The sequence below is a fragment of the Larus michahellis genome, chromosome 6 (genome assembly GCF_964199755.1).
Source record: "Larus michahellis chromosome 6, bLarMic1.1, whole genome shotgun sequence".
In the NCBI taxonomy this organism is placed as follows: domain Eukaryota; kingdom Metazoa; phylum Chordata; class Aves; order Charadriiformes; family Laridae; genus Larus; species Larus michahellis.
In genome coordinates this window covers 63,895,192-63,908,349 of record NC_133901.1, presented here as the reverse complement: position 1 = coordinate 63,908,349, position 13,158 = coordinate 63,895,192, and the positions used below count along the sequence as shown (strand labels likewise).

Sequence of the window (13,158 nt, the reverse complement as noted above, 5' to 3'; positions counted from 1 at the left end):
TGTGCATTGAGGTGGTGGTGGAAGAGAACCTAGTCATGAAATCTTTCAATATATGAAATTTCTTGAGATTTATTTCTGAGGGGTTTTATTTGTTTATTTGATGAATTCTCTCATTGAATTCTCTGAACTAGAACAACAACAACAAAAATCAAACCCCAATGGGAATATCCTATAGTAGGTGCTGTGTACCTAAGTAAAACCATAAACTAGTGGTCTTGAAGGTGAAGGGGGGACACTTAGCATTCAGACTCTGTGAGAAATTTCTGAATTTTATAAACACGTTTGCTGTTAGACTCTTGGCACCCTAAAGTGATAAATGGTATACAGAACTGTTACCTCTTGGAGGCAGTGAACAAGATACCATGAGTAGTTTGGCGGACCAAACTACTAGCGGGTGGGTCAGCTTGTAAATTCAGATTTGTTGAAAAAAGTCGTGATGCTGAAGGCTAACTCACCAAATAAATTAACCCTAACAAATCCTTGAATATTTGTGGTGTTTTAATCAGTATTCCTCCAACACTAAACACAGACAACTGCTTGTTAAACATGCTTTGCTTTTTGTGGACAGGTTGCCTACAGGTCAGGAAAAGAGCAGTATCTTCATCAGTACACGATCAGCAAAGACGATCCTGTCTTCATACTGGCCAAAGCAAATGCTGCCAATATCAGTGAGGTACTGTGTGAGGCAGAGGTTTGCATTCCCTCACTCCTCTGAATAGTTACAGCTGCTGTTGAAATGTTTATTCTGTAGGTAAAAGTTACGTTCCTTCTCTGAGAAGGTCCAAATGTTTTAGATGTAAAAAATTTATATCTGAATTTAATTACTTGCTCTTAATTAAATACTAGTCACATCTGCTGTTCTGAAGACTTGTCACTTTTAGAGTTTGAAGCTGTGTGTTTTCCACATGCTTCCAGATGAGTGGCATGTTGACAGTTTCACTGGAACCAGTGAGATAATGGGGTTACAGTATCTACAGTATCCACAGTTACAGTATGTAAGTGAAGACACCAGGATCTGATCCTTAGACATATGGTTGCTGGGCATGGAGCGTGCGCTGGTCTGATGTTACAAGCTTTCATTGTGACTATAAAACAAATAGAATATATTGATAGTAATAGAAACTGTGTTATTGTCATCTCTTTAGAAACTCTACAAGAGTAGCTGGGAGAAACTGAAGGAAAAAGGATTTGTGCTTCGTCTGGATGCTTTGTCATTCTTGACAGCTAAGGCAAAGAGGGATCTGGCAAGTGATGTGAGTATGGACTCCATCAGCCTTCTTTATTCTTAGAAGAGCTGACATTCCAGATTGCTACCAGAGCGTTGGGGATGTGTCACATATGTCTCAGTGCCCTGAGCCACCCTCACTCGATTCAAGCTAAGGAGAAATGAAGGAGTTGTCTGGTGGTTGGCATTCCATAATTGGTCAGAAGGTTTCCTCTCAGCAATTCAGAGTTTTCCCCCACATGCTGACTGTGTTTTCCTATTCTCATTTTGACCTGAGGGTGAATTTTAGAACTCACAATGAAGTGGAAATCTCCTGTGAAACATCGTAACTTAATACATCTATGCCTGGCCAGAAAATTCCTGACAGAACCTTCTGACTTAAGTGCTTAAAGAATGTTGTTTTTCCTAGAAAGAACTGAAAACATTTCTTACAGCTTTTTGTGAACATATTATTACAGAGAAAGGGTTTATTCTTTATAAACACTTGCTAATTTCTAAGGTATTCCAGTTCTCTTTCGCAAATGGACTTTTTACTTGTTTGTATCAAGGACCAAGCATGTCACAATACTGATAGACCATTTCTTCACTACTAGCAGAGCTGTCAGTTTGGCAGCTTAGATCATTTACTTATAGTCTATATTTTTCTTCACAGATTAAATATAAGGAAGGTTATGAGAAGACGAAGGGTAAGCTAATTGGAGTAAAAGCTGTGGAGGAAGATTCGCAGATGGCTCATTCGCTTCAAATGTCAAAGTTGCAGAGCGATCTGGAGTACAAGAAGGCATTTGAGGACACAAAGAATCAGTTTCAGGTCTCCATGGATATGGTTAACCTTGTCCATGCCAAAAAGGCCCAGAATTTGGCCACAGACAGAGGATACAAGACAGCTCTCCATCACTACACAGCCCTGCCTACTGACATGAAAGTGGCATGGGCCAAGTGGGCCTACGGACTGCAAAGTGATGTAAGTCCAGAGCTTAATGTATTTCAACACCCTTTCGTTCAACCCCTTCAGACACTTAGGGCTGAGTTTCTTCAGATGTTTATGCTTTTAATGGCATGACATATTTATACACCTAATTTTTCAACTATTGAACAGCTAATATTAAAGCAGTAAATATTGACCACTTATTTACTCAAGAGAGTAAAGGTGTGTAGTGTTTTTGAGGGGAGTTATAATCCTGTTTATAAGCATGGCTTCTTCAAAGCCTACTTCAAATGTTAATAAAACACTAGAATTCATATATGATATACAATTATTTTTTTACCTAATGTGCAAGGAGGTTAAACAATTTATGGTGATAAAATTCCATATGGAGACCACATGCTCAGCTGTAACCATCAGATGAACTGTCCGATACAGTAAATGGTTACTGTAAGTCAGACTTTCCATTCTGAGGTTTTAAGTCAGAACTTTTCAAGGAGACTTAGATATGTGTACAGGTCTTGTTGAGGTATAGGTGCTGAAACCCTTCTGTCATCTTTGAGAAACCTGTCTGTAGTGCTTGTATAAGCTTTCAGAATTCAGTAAACTTGGTAGGAGAGATGTTGTGGGGAAAGTGAGAAGTAATCCTGTACTCTTCCTCCTTAAAGACACATGGAAAAACCAAACCAACATGCTTTCCTTCCAGTATAACAAAAGGACTGGGAAACACTAAGTATCATTTTCTTATCATTGCAAGTCATTAATGATCATTTAAACAGAGCACTATGTATGATAAAACTGAAGTTTTGCCACGTTAGAGTAAAAACTGCAAATGACAGTAAGGTGTAGACCACTTCTAAAAATTACCTTGCAAAGCTTATTGCACAAGTGCTAGTGGGTCCTGATACCTCTATGTCATTCTATATTTTTTTTTGCTTTCCTTGCAACTGTGCAATAGTGAATAAAACAAAAGCAGGCACTAATTTGACTTGGTTGTTGTTCCTGAGATGTCTGAATCCTTTAATGGCATTTTAAGTGTATGAACACCAACAATAGGACTTTTTTTTTCTTTGTCAGAACCGATACAGAGCAGATTTGAACTGGATGAAAGGAGCTGGATGGATAGCCACTGGGTCATTAAATGTGGAGCAGGCTAAGAAGGCAGGAGAACTCATTAGTGAGGTGAGATTTCATGACAGCATGTAACAGAATTTGCTGCATAATGCGTGCAAAATGTCTGTATAAAATTAAAATAATTTCCACTCAAAGGGGAAAGAAAAAGGCATACCACATGAAAGCCCTCAAAACCAGGGATAGGACTGGTAATTAGAGGGAAACCAGATACCAAACACACACCAGTAGGAGTCCATATAGCCTTTGCAAAAACAAAGTAGGTGACAAATGATATTATGAATAATAATGGCAATCAAACAGTGCTCAATTGCTACCTACTAGCCAACCTTTTTAATGAAGCAAAACAGGAGAGATGATGAAAAGATGCAGTTATTGGACCCAGAACCTTCTTTTGTAACAGATACACATTCCTCCTTGCTCCTTTTTCATATATATTCACGTTAGCTATTGAAATTCATATAGGTATCTCTGTCTGTAGCCATCTATCAGCCCAAGTAGTTTTCACCCTTATTTCTCCCTATAATCAATATCACTTACAGAAAAAGGTGAACTCTAGAATCCTTTGTGCCAGTCCCATGAAGCCTTCAAAGGAGATTCTGGTGGAAGTGGTTAAAAGGTTCATAGGATTCTGTTCCTGTTATTTTAGAGGGAGTCCTACTGGCCAAATCTGCTGCAGCAGGAGACTGAATACTGTGGTTTTTTAGATAACCGCTGGTGATACTGCAATCATCTGTCCATTCACTCAATGAGAATAAGAGCATAACCACTGGTGTGGTGTCTCTAGAAAAGTATGGTCATCCTTTCACATGGGCCTGGTTGCTAACACTATTTTTTTCCCAGGCGATCATCTACAATGAAGAAGCATGATTTTTTTAGACACAGTAAACTGGATCCTCAGCTAGTGTAAAGCAAGGTAGCTTCATAAAAACCAATACAGCACTGGTTGCTGGAATAGTAACTGTGAATCTGTATAGGTATACCATTTTGATGTTATAGTAGTGAAAAATGCTGAGTAGGAATTTGACTTGCCAGGTTGTTCATCTCAAACTTTTTGTGAGTAATAAATAATTTTAGGTGGCTATAAGCCTTCTCCGTTCTTACATACACACAGTGATTATCCCTTGTAATACTGCTAAAAAGCAATTGCCAGAATATAATTTCCAGGAATTTTATGTAGAGATGTTCTGGTCAACTCTTATTTGTCTTGATAGCTGATCAGGACAAAGTGCAAACCACTTTTGTCCCCCGTTAAACTCAGTAAGATTGCCCATTCTTAAGGGATTTCTTTCTGAAACCCAAGCGTTGTTCATAAGCTTGTAATACCTTAAGAGTTAATGTTTTTTACATAGGAGTTTTGAGTCCCCAAAGAATCTAGATGTCCCCTCAAATAAACTTCTGTGGATCACAGCTCAATTTAAAGGAGCATGAAATGCCCTTAGATTTGAACACTGAGATATAAACAATTTCCAGAAGAGCCATGAACATGCTTATTGACCTGGGAGTTCATCACAGGCATTGGGAAAATTTAGTATTCACTAACTGGAGAAGATATAAGTGTATTGGTCGATACGGGACAACTTGTGCAGGAAGGGAAGCTTTTAGTGACCTGGCCATATGGAAAAGGTGTCATTTTTGCCATCAAACAGCCTTCATCTCAATTATTTATGTGTAAGATCTCTCAGAAGCCACTATGGGTCCTTTCAAGCAAGCAGAATAAATATCATTACCTAGAAGATATACCATAACAATTAGACACAGTGTTAATGGCTGCACAGATTTGCTATAGGTGTTAGGAGGAACCCTAAATCCTGAAACAATAAGTTTAGTGGTTTCCATTATTAACACATTACAATTGTATATAATTTCTTGCTTAAAGAAACTATAAATAAAAAATATAATCAGTCATACTGTATTTGAAGTAATCTGAAAAAGATTTTCAAGTCCTGAGTCCTGGAGTATTTAGGTAGGCAGAATTTGATTTTTGAAATGTTGTCCTTATATTTAGGGAGAAATACTTCAATATTAATCGGCAAAAGGTTATTGTTAAATTGAAACAAATATTAATCTGAAAGTACCTAGGACATAAAGATGAGGAAAGAGGAATAATAATTATGTTCACAAATTCACTCTAATCTCCAGCAACCTATGATTTTTCTCTTTCAAATAGCATGAAAGAGCAGCACAAAATTCACAGCTTTGATCTTTTTCTGCTCAACAGAAGAAGTACCGTCAGCATCCATATGCTTTGAAGTTTACCAGTATTAAAGACACTCCTGAGATGATCCAGGCTAGAATTAGTTATAACCAGGCTGTGGATGTAAGTTATAATGTATATACATTATGATTATAAGAGTGGTATCCTCTTTGAACGACCTGATTGAAGCACTGGCTTTCTCTCTCTCTCTGAGATTATCCTTGGGAACCATGAAACTTCTGTGTTCTGGTGTGATACATCTCGCAAAGAGCATGTTTCTAACTTGGAATGGGAAGTCACAGAGATCCCACTGAAGTGAATGGGAGTTTCATGTAAAAAGGCCTTTCTGTCCAATTTTTTTTCAGAAGTAAAATTTAGGAGTAAGACTGACCTTTGACCTTGAGAGACTTTTGGCCTTTTGAGATGCGTTGAAAGAACATATTTGGGGTTCTTTCCCCTTTTCAAACAGATCTTTCAAATTTAAGTTCCTTCACATTCTTTGGAAACAAAACGTAAGGCAGCATGACAAGGAAGAAAAAAATAAATTATTTCAAACTGTCATCCTGCTGAGAGAGAAATCCAGGAGGGGAAACCTTAAAGGGAAGAATTGAGGCTGTTTGGTGTTTAAACGTGTTTATTTTTAATAGAAGAGCGATTTAAAAATATTGTAGACTTAACTGGGATAATACAGAAGAGAATAATAAGCAAAAGTCACTCAAAAAAGACAAGTTTCAAACATGAGAGGATGTTTTATTGTGAAAATAGATATTTTTAAAGTGAAGAAGAAGATGAAAGACTTTGTGTAAAACACATGCTATTGTAATACTTATAGTGTCTATGCCTTTGGTTTAATTAATAAGATCCAAAAGGCTTACATCTCAGGCAGGATAAATATAAGTCATTTTCTTTCACTGAGCTGCAGTCAAAAACTCTCTGCTGCTCTACTTCTTCGCACATAGAGTTGTCATTAATTTTCCTCTTATGGACCTTAAATACAAGTGGGCTTACTTGCTAAAGGGAGTGGCAGCAGGGTGAAATGGAGAGGTTCATTCTAATCTAGAGGGTCTCAGACCCTCATGCAGAAATGCAACCTGGGAAAGGCAAGTCAGGTGGTACAGACATACATCACATCTAAGGCCAAAAAAATGGTGGCTATCTGTACTCATCTGAAAATTATGGTGTCAATACAAGAAACTAAGCTAGGAAAGAAAAATAATGTTAAAGAGGTGAATTCTGCATCTCCATTGTAGGGGAAGTTCCAGTTAACTGCACAGAACTCCTCTTACCTGTCTGCAGATATCTGAAAGTTTACTAGTCCTGGGCCAACCCTATACTCTTCCTCCAAGGACTGATATAAGTAGCCCAAGTAGATACCTATTTTATGATGGGATCAGTCACCTTCTGAGTTTTTTTTAGTCTCTTGCCATTGACTGTTGAGCACCTCCTTGCAACTAGCTCTGGAAATAAATTTGGAGTAATTGCCCAGATAATTACCATCATATTTATCTGCTAAAAATGAACAACTTTGGAGAGATGTGTTTGGGGAACTTCAACTCCCCTTATTTCTGTGGAATTTCAAAATGTTGGTGGGCCACTCATGGCTGCACATCCTTAATAAATGCTATTTATTCTCCCTCTCCCTATTCACATGTGTTGGAAGTCTTATCAAATTAATATTCAAATATCTGAGTTTTCATATACGTTGTTTTAGGTACTCCAAACTTCAAGTTCCTCTGTAGCATACTCTAGCTGATAGGTGTATCAGACTCACAATTTTTTTAGTACTTTTTGACTGATACAATTGCCTGTATTTATTAATGCTGCTGTCACTTTTCTATAGACTTTGCTTTCCATAAACCTATTTGTTAATGGTTTTGTCTGAACTAGTGATTGAATGTGTAGTGAGTACTTGCTACTGAAATTCATTTCTATTTCAGAGGCTGTACAAGGAGCATGGAGAGAGTGTAAAGCATCAGTATACACCAACGACAGATCTTCCTGAAATCCTTCAGGCCAAGTTAAATGCTATGAATATCAGTGAGGTATAAATCTGACCTTTAATATTTTAAAGGAAAGTGAAAAAGTTGGTAGTATTTTGCTATTTGTCCTACACAGGAAATCATATTAAATATCTTTTCTTTCCCAGTATACGATCATTCTATGGTCTAAATGTTTCTGCAGTAATATGAGAAATCCAGCTTCTTATCAAACTTCTCCTACATTAGAAAGATTAAGAATGAACAAACAAATACATTTATATAATGGACATTTGTTATGTGATTATTCCTGTTGTGTTGATATCTTCATTTATGTTAGCCCTCTGCATTAGAATGGAATGAAACTAATGTGGTAACATTGCTTGGATAGCAATAATGCTGCAGTGTCAACCCTCTGAACAGCGACTCTGCTTTAATCCTGTTCCATATTTCCTAGATTCGCTATAAGGAGTCCTGGGGAAAGATGAAAGATGGTGGCTATCAACTGAAACTAGATGCCATTCCCTTCCAGGCAGCAAAGGCTTCGGGTGAAATCATAAGTGATGTATGTGAACTTACTGCTGATATTGTCCAGTAGGATATTTCAGTCAGTCCAGACTGTTTCTGCTCTGCTGAGTGACTCTTGATGGAAACAGTATGTCCAGCCAACTCTACATCTGGGAGACATCTGGCCTCGGTCTAGTTAGTTGTGCTTTTGGAATTGCAGCCACAATGACATGTTATTGCTAACTAAGCAAAGGAAGGTTTGAGAAAGCAAACATTCATTAGCAAAGTTGACCAACTTATCTGCTGTAGCGACTGGACAATCACAGGGGTTGTTCAGGAGCTGTCAGGCACTGTTAACTAGGCAAGCTTTGGAAGAGAGAGCTCATTCAGGAAGTTCTACCGTTCGGGGTTTGTCTTGGGTGTCCTTTAAAGGTTTTAGAGATACACAGATTAATTTCAAGCATAGGAGACCAGTCTTTCTGACTTTGTGAAAGAGGCTCCTCAGAGGTTGATTCTGAGCACCTGCACCAGGTTCTTCTCTTCTACCACCTGTGTAATAGCAGGTAACTAGCCCAAGCTATTTGTAAGTGTTCATTGGTGTATTTTTTTTGTTTTTCTCTAAGTAGGACAAAATATTAAAAGGTTTGAACAAGTGAGGTCTTCCTAGCATCCACTAAAGTTTTATTCAGATTTATTATCGTATTGAGTATAGACAGAATTTATTGTCCATAGCTCTCTTTCTGTAATATGAAAACCCTTTTATTCAGGTTTTAACAATCTGACTAATACTTATTTCTCTTCACTCTTATTCACATTTCTATTCTTATTTCCTTTTTAGCACAAGTATAAGGAGGCATTTCAGAAAATGAAAGGACAGATGGTTGGCTCACGTGGCCTGGATGGTGATATGCACATTGCTCATTCAGTCCATGCAGCATCGCTGCAGAGTGGTGTAAGTATAAGAAAGAATCAAATATAGAACAGTTTGGGTTGGAAGGGACCTTTAAAGGTCATCTAGTCCAACCCCCTGCCATGAGCAGGGACATCTTCAACTAGACCAGGTTGCTCAGAGCCCTGTCCAACCTGACCTGGAATGTTTACAGGGATGGGGCATCCACAACTTCTCTGGGCAACCTGGGCCAGTGCCTCACCACCCTCATTGTAAAAAATTTCTTCCTTATGTCTAGTGAAATCCACCCTCCTTTAGTTTAAAGCCATTACCCCTTGTCTTATTGCAACAGACCCTGCTAAAAAGTTTATCCCCATCTTTCTTATAAGCCCCCTTTAAGTACTGAAAGGCCGCAATAAGGTCTCCCTCGAGCCTTCTACATGCTGAGCATCCCCAGCTCTCTCAGCCTGTCCTGATAGGAGAGGTGCTCCAGCCCTCTGATCATCCTTTTGGCCCTTCTCTGGACACGTTCCAGCACGTCCAGAGATGTAGTAGTAGGGGCTCCAGAATTGGAGCAGTACTCCAGGTGGGGTCTCACCAGGGTGGAGAAGAGAGGCAGAATTACCTCCCTCAACCTGCTGGCCACACTTCTTTTGATGCAGCTCAGGATACAGTTGGCCTTCTGGGCTGTGAGTGCACATTGTTGGCTTATGTCCAGCTTTTCATCTACCAGTACCCACAAGTCCTTCTTGGCAGGGCTACTCTCAATCCCTTCATCCTCCAGCCTGTATTGATACTGGGGGTTGCCCCAACCCAGGTGCAGGACCTTGCTGTTGGTCTAGTTGAACCTCATGAGATTCACGCAGACCCACTTCTCAAGCTTGTCTAGGTTGCTCTGGATGGCATCATGTCCCTCAGGCGTGTCAACTGCACTACTCATCTTAGTGTCATCCTCAAACTTGCTGAGGGTGCCCTCGATCCCACTGTCTATGTCAATGATGAAGATTATTGAACAGTACTAGTCCCAATACGGACCCCTGAGGGACACCACTTGTCACCGATCTCCATCTGGACATTGAGCAGTTGACCACTACCCTCTGGATGCAAACATTCAACCAATTCCTCATCCACTGAACGGTCTACCCATCAAATCCATATCTCTCCAATTTAGAGAGAAGGATGTTGTGGGGGACCGTGTCAAAGGCCTTGCAGAATTCCAGATAGATGACATCCATAGCTCTCCCCTTGTCTGCTGATGGAGTCACTCCATCATAGAAGGCCAATAAGTAGGTCAGGCAGGACTTGTCCTTGGTGACGCCATGCTGGCTGTCTCTAATCACCTCTCTGTCTTCCATGTGCCTTAGCATAGCTTCTAGGAGGATCTATTCCATGATCTTCCCAGGCACAGATTGGCTGACAGGTCGGTAGTTCCCAGGGTCCTCCTTTCCACCCTTTTTTAAAATGGGTGCAATATTTCCCTTTTCCCAGTCACCAGAGACTTCACCCGACTGCCATGACTTTGGTCTTTGTACAGAATTAAATTAAATTTGGTAGAGATACAAAGTTATTCAGAGATAATTTTCAATTTGCTGTTTTCCTGAATGACTAAAGCATGAATGAGTTTATGGAATTTCAAGTTGGACTTTTTTGCTTGGGGAATGGTTCCCACTTGGTCTTGGGATATGCTAAGAATTACATCATTTGTTCATTGTCTATAACATTTGTAACTGTTCAGTGCATATTGAACACTGTGGCTTGAGCCAGAAAGCAGTGAAATACTTGGCTGACTTTAAGCGCATAAATAATCTAAGAACTATTTATTTTCTTACCAAAACTGTCCATAACGAGCCTGACTGTGGATATAGATGGGAGAGTTCATGGATTTCAGTGAGTGCTGGGCTGGTACTGGGATTCTTTCTTGTGTGATGGTATGCTTAGACTGATACAGGTAACAATAAGTGTCTGAAGAATTCATCCATCTGTCAGGTTAGTCTAAGTCAGTTTGATGATCATCAATAACTCTGGATGTTCATTATCTGGATGAACAGCCTGAACATCTCAAATTTGCATAATCTGATAGGGAAATGTCATGTAAAAAAAAGTAAAAAAGTTCTTTGAAGATTTCTATGACTTTTTTTTCCTGGACAGAGACAAGAAGTGAAAAAACCCCAGCACTAAAAATAACATTTAAAACTGTGAAATGAAACTGGCCAAATCAATAAAGACCAGCAAATATTTTGAGTGAGCATTTGTACAAATTCTAATGTAAATATGGCTGTTTGCATTTTATCCTCAGGCAGTAGCTTCACCTTTTTGTTGTGCTTGCTAGAAATGCAGTGAATCAAGAATTCATTTATCAGTTTGGTAGGTTTACGGATTCAATGTATCCAGTTTTAATAAAAAAAAATTAAATAATATCTCAGCCTAGTTGAGTATAATGTAGATGGCTACTGTTTTGATGAAGAATAGACTGCCACATACTCTAATTATAAGTATTGATCATTCACAGTATAGTTAAACTAGTTAGGAAACTTACTTTTAAAAAGAATAATTTATGCTGGAAAATGGAAGAAATACAGAGAATATCTCTTCTGATCAAAACCTGAATTCTAATTACCATGTTGTGATATCTGTGTGATCTGTTTTTAATTTGATAGGTGAAATATAAGCAAGGTTTTGAGGATACAAAGACTCACTTCCACCTGCCACTGGATATGATCAACTTGGTACATGCCAGGAAAGCCCAGTCTTTGGTCAGTGAACAAGAATACAGGCAGCTGCTACACCAGTACACTTCTTTGACTGATGATGTGAGATTGCGGTGTGCCAAGAATGCATACAAACTACAGAGTGAGGTAATTGCAAAACATCCCAGGGATATTTCCCTGTTGATCCTGATGCAAGATAGTTCTGTTCCAAATCATGACAGCTGACAGTACATATTTGAGCAGCAGCTGAGGGATAAACGATAACTGTTCCCTCTTGATTACATTCAGAAATGATACATTTATCTTACTGGGCATTTCTACAATGTGTGTGATCATGCTATACCAAGAGATAAAGTATAGTAGTCTTTGATGACCGGGCAGAGAAGTGTCTGCAAGTGAGGATGTTTGCACTGTTGGTGCAATACTCTTTTTAAGATCTTGCTAACCATGCAAACTGTTTACCAACTGGTATTTGCGTTGCTTTGCATCTGGGTGAAATTCATGTGTACTTCCGCCAGAAAGGTGCTTATTGTTAAAAACTGATTTGTAGCACACTTACAAACTCTGGCCCAAGACATAACCGCTGAAATTCTAAGAAGGATGAGTTTAGTTCTCTGCGTAATCTTGAGTAAAATTAACTGGATAATGCCTGACAAACTCAAGTGTAGGCTGTGTCTGTAGCTTCTGAAGACCTCAGAAGGGGCTGTATCTTAAAAACAAGTCTGGACCCAAAATGCTACTGTATATCAGTTTAACCCTTTCAGCCAACAGTCTTAAAAATAGCAGACTGTGTTCAAACAAGTGTAAACATCGCGCGCCAGTTGTGCTGCCCTAACTCGGGTGAAAACACATGTAATCAGAAATTCTGAGGCAGGTTTCCATCCAAGCCGCTCTTCTGAATTGGGAGTGAAATGCTGGTTGCCAGCAACATGTCTCAGTGCAGAATTCAACTCTCTTACCAGCTGGTGCTAATAGCTGGCAAGGGGTGAGGACCAGACTCTAGCGACTCTTACCTTCTGACTCACAAAGGATATGGCCTGTACACAACACCATGATGCCTTTGAGACTAGAGATTAGCACTGGACAGACATGAATAGAAGAGGAGCTGTTTCTGTTCTCCTAGGTGGCTGAATAAAATGAAGGCATAGTCCATTTCCATTATAAGTAGTTGGCTGAACCAAAATGCCTCATTAACTAACACTAGTCCTTCCCTCTGTAAGCAGTAGCAGTTTCCACATATCCATTGAGTAGGCGTATCTGTTCTTTACTAGTTGTTTGGTATTTATAGTTCTTTTGAAGCAGAAAATAAGATGATTCTCCGCCTCCTCACTATTCTCATCATCAAATGAAATAATATTTGTCTGAATGTATCTACCGGTAACCTATTGCTAACTTTTGAAAAAAGTAATATTTACAGTGAGTCATTGACGAGTTTGGTGGTCTAGAAAATATTTAAACAAAATCTGTACAGTGCCTCAGTGCTATTTTTCCTTAGTGCTCCCTACTTATATTTTGACCATTCAGAACTGTTTAAAAGCAAGGGTATTTTGTCTGTAATTCTGCTTACTAAAAAGTTACCAGCTTTTATTTAAATATATTT

At 39.0% G+C, this 13,158-nt stretch overlaps 1 protein-coding gene across 4 annotated transcripts in view; it reads left to right on the top strand.

The window, feature by feature from the left end:
* NRAP (nebulin related anchoring protein) overlaps positions 1-13,158 on the top strand; it is a 53,065-nt gene that overhangs the window by 27,254 nt on the left and 12,653 nt on the right. For all 4 annotated transcript variants that reach the window (XM_074590865.1, XM_074590867.1, XM_074590868.1 and 1 more), the window contains 9 exons: positions 569-673; positions 1,146-1,253; positions 1,878-2,189; positions 3,228-3,332; positions 5,503-5,601; positions 7,416-7,520; positions 7,912-8,019; positions 8,800-8,913; positions 11,508-11,705. In XM_074590865.1, the coding sequence (XP_074446966.1) occupies positions 569-673; positions 1,146-1,253; positions 1,878-2,189; positions 3,228-3,332; positions 5,503-5,601; positions 7,416-7,520; positions 7,912-8,019; positions 8,800-8,913; positions 11,508-11,705 (1,254 nt within the window). The remainder of the gene's footprint in view (positions 1-568; positions 674-1,145; positions 1,254-1,877; positions 2,190-3,227; positions 3,333-5,502; positions 5,602-7,415; positions 7,521-7,911; positions 8,020-8,799; positions 8,914-11,507; positions 11,706-13,158) is intronic.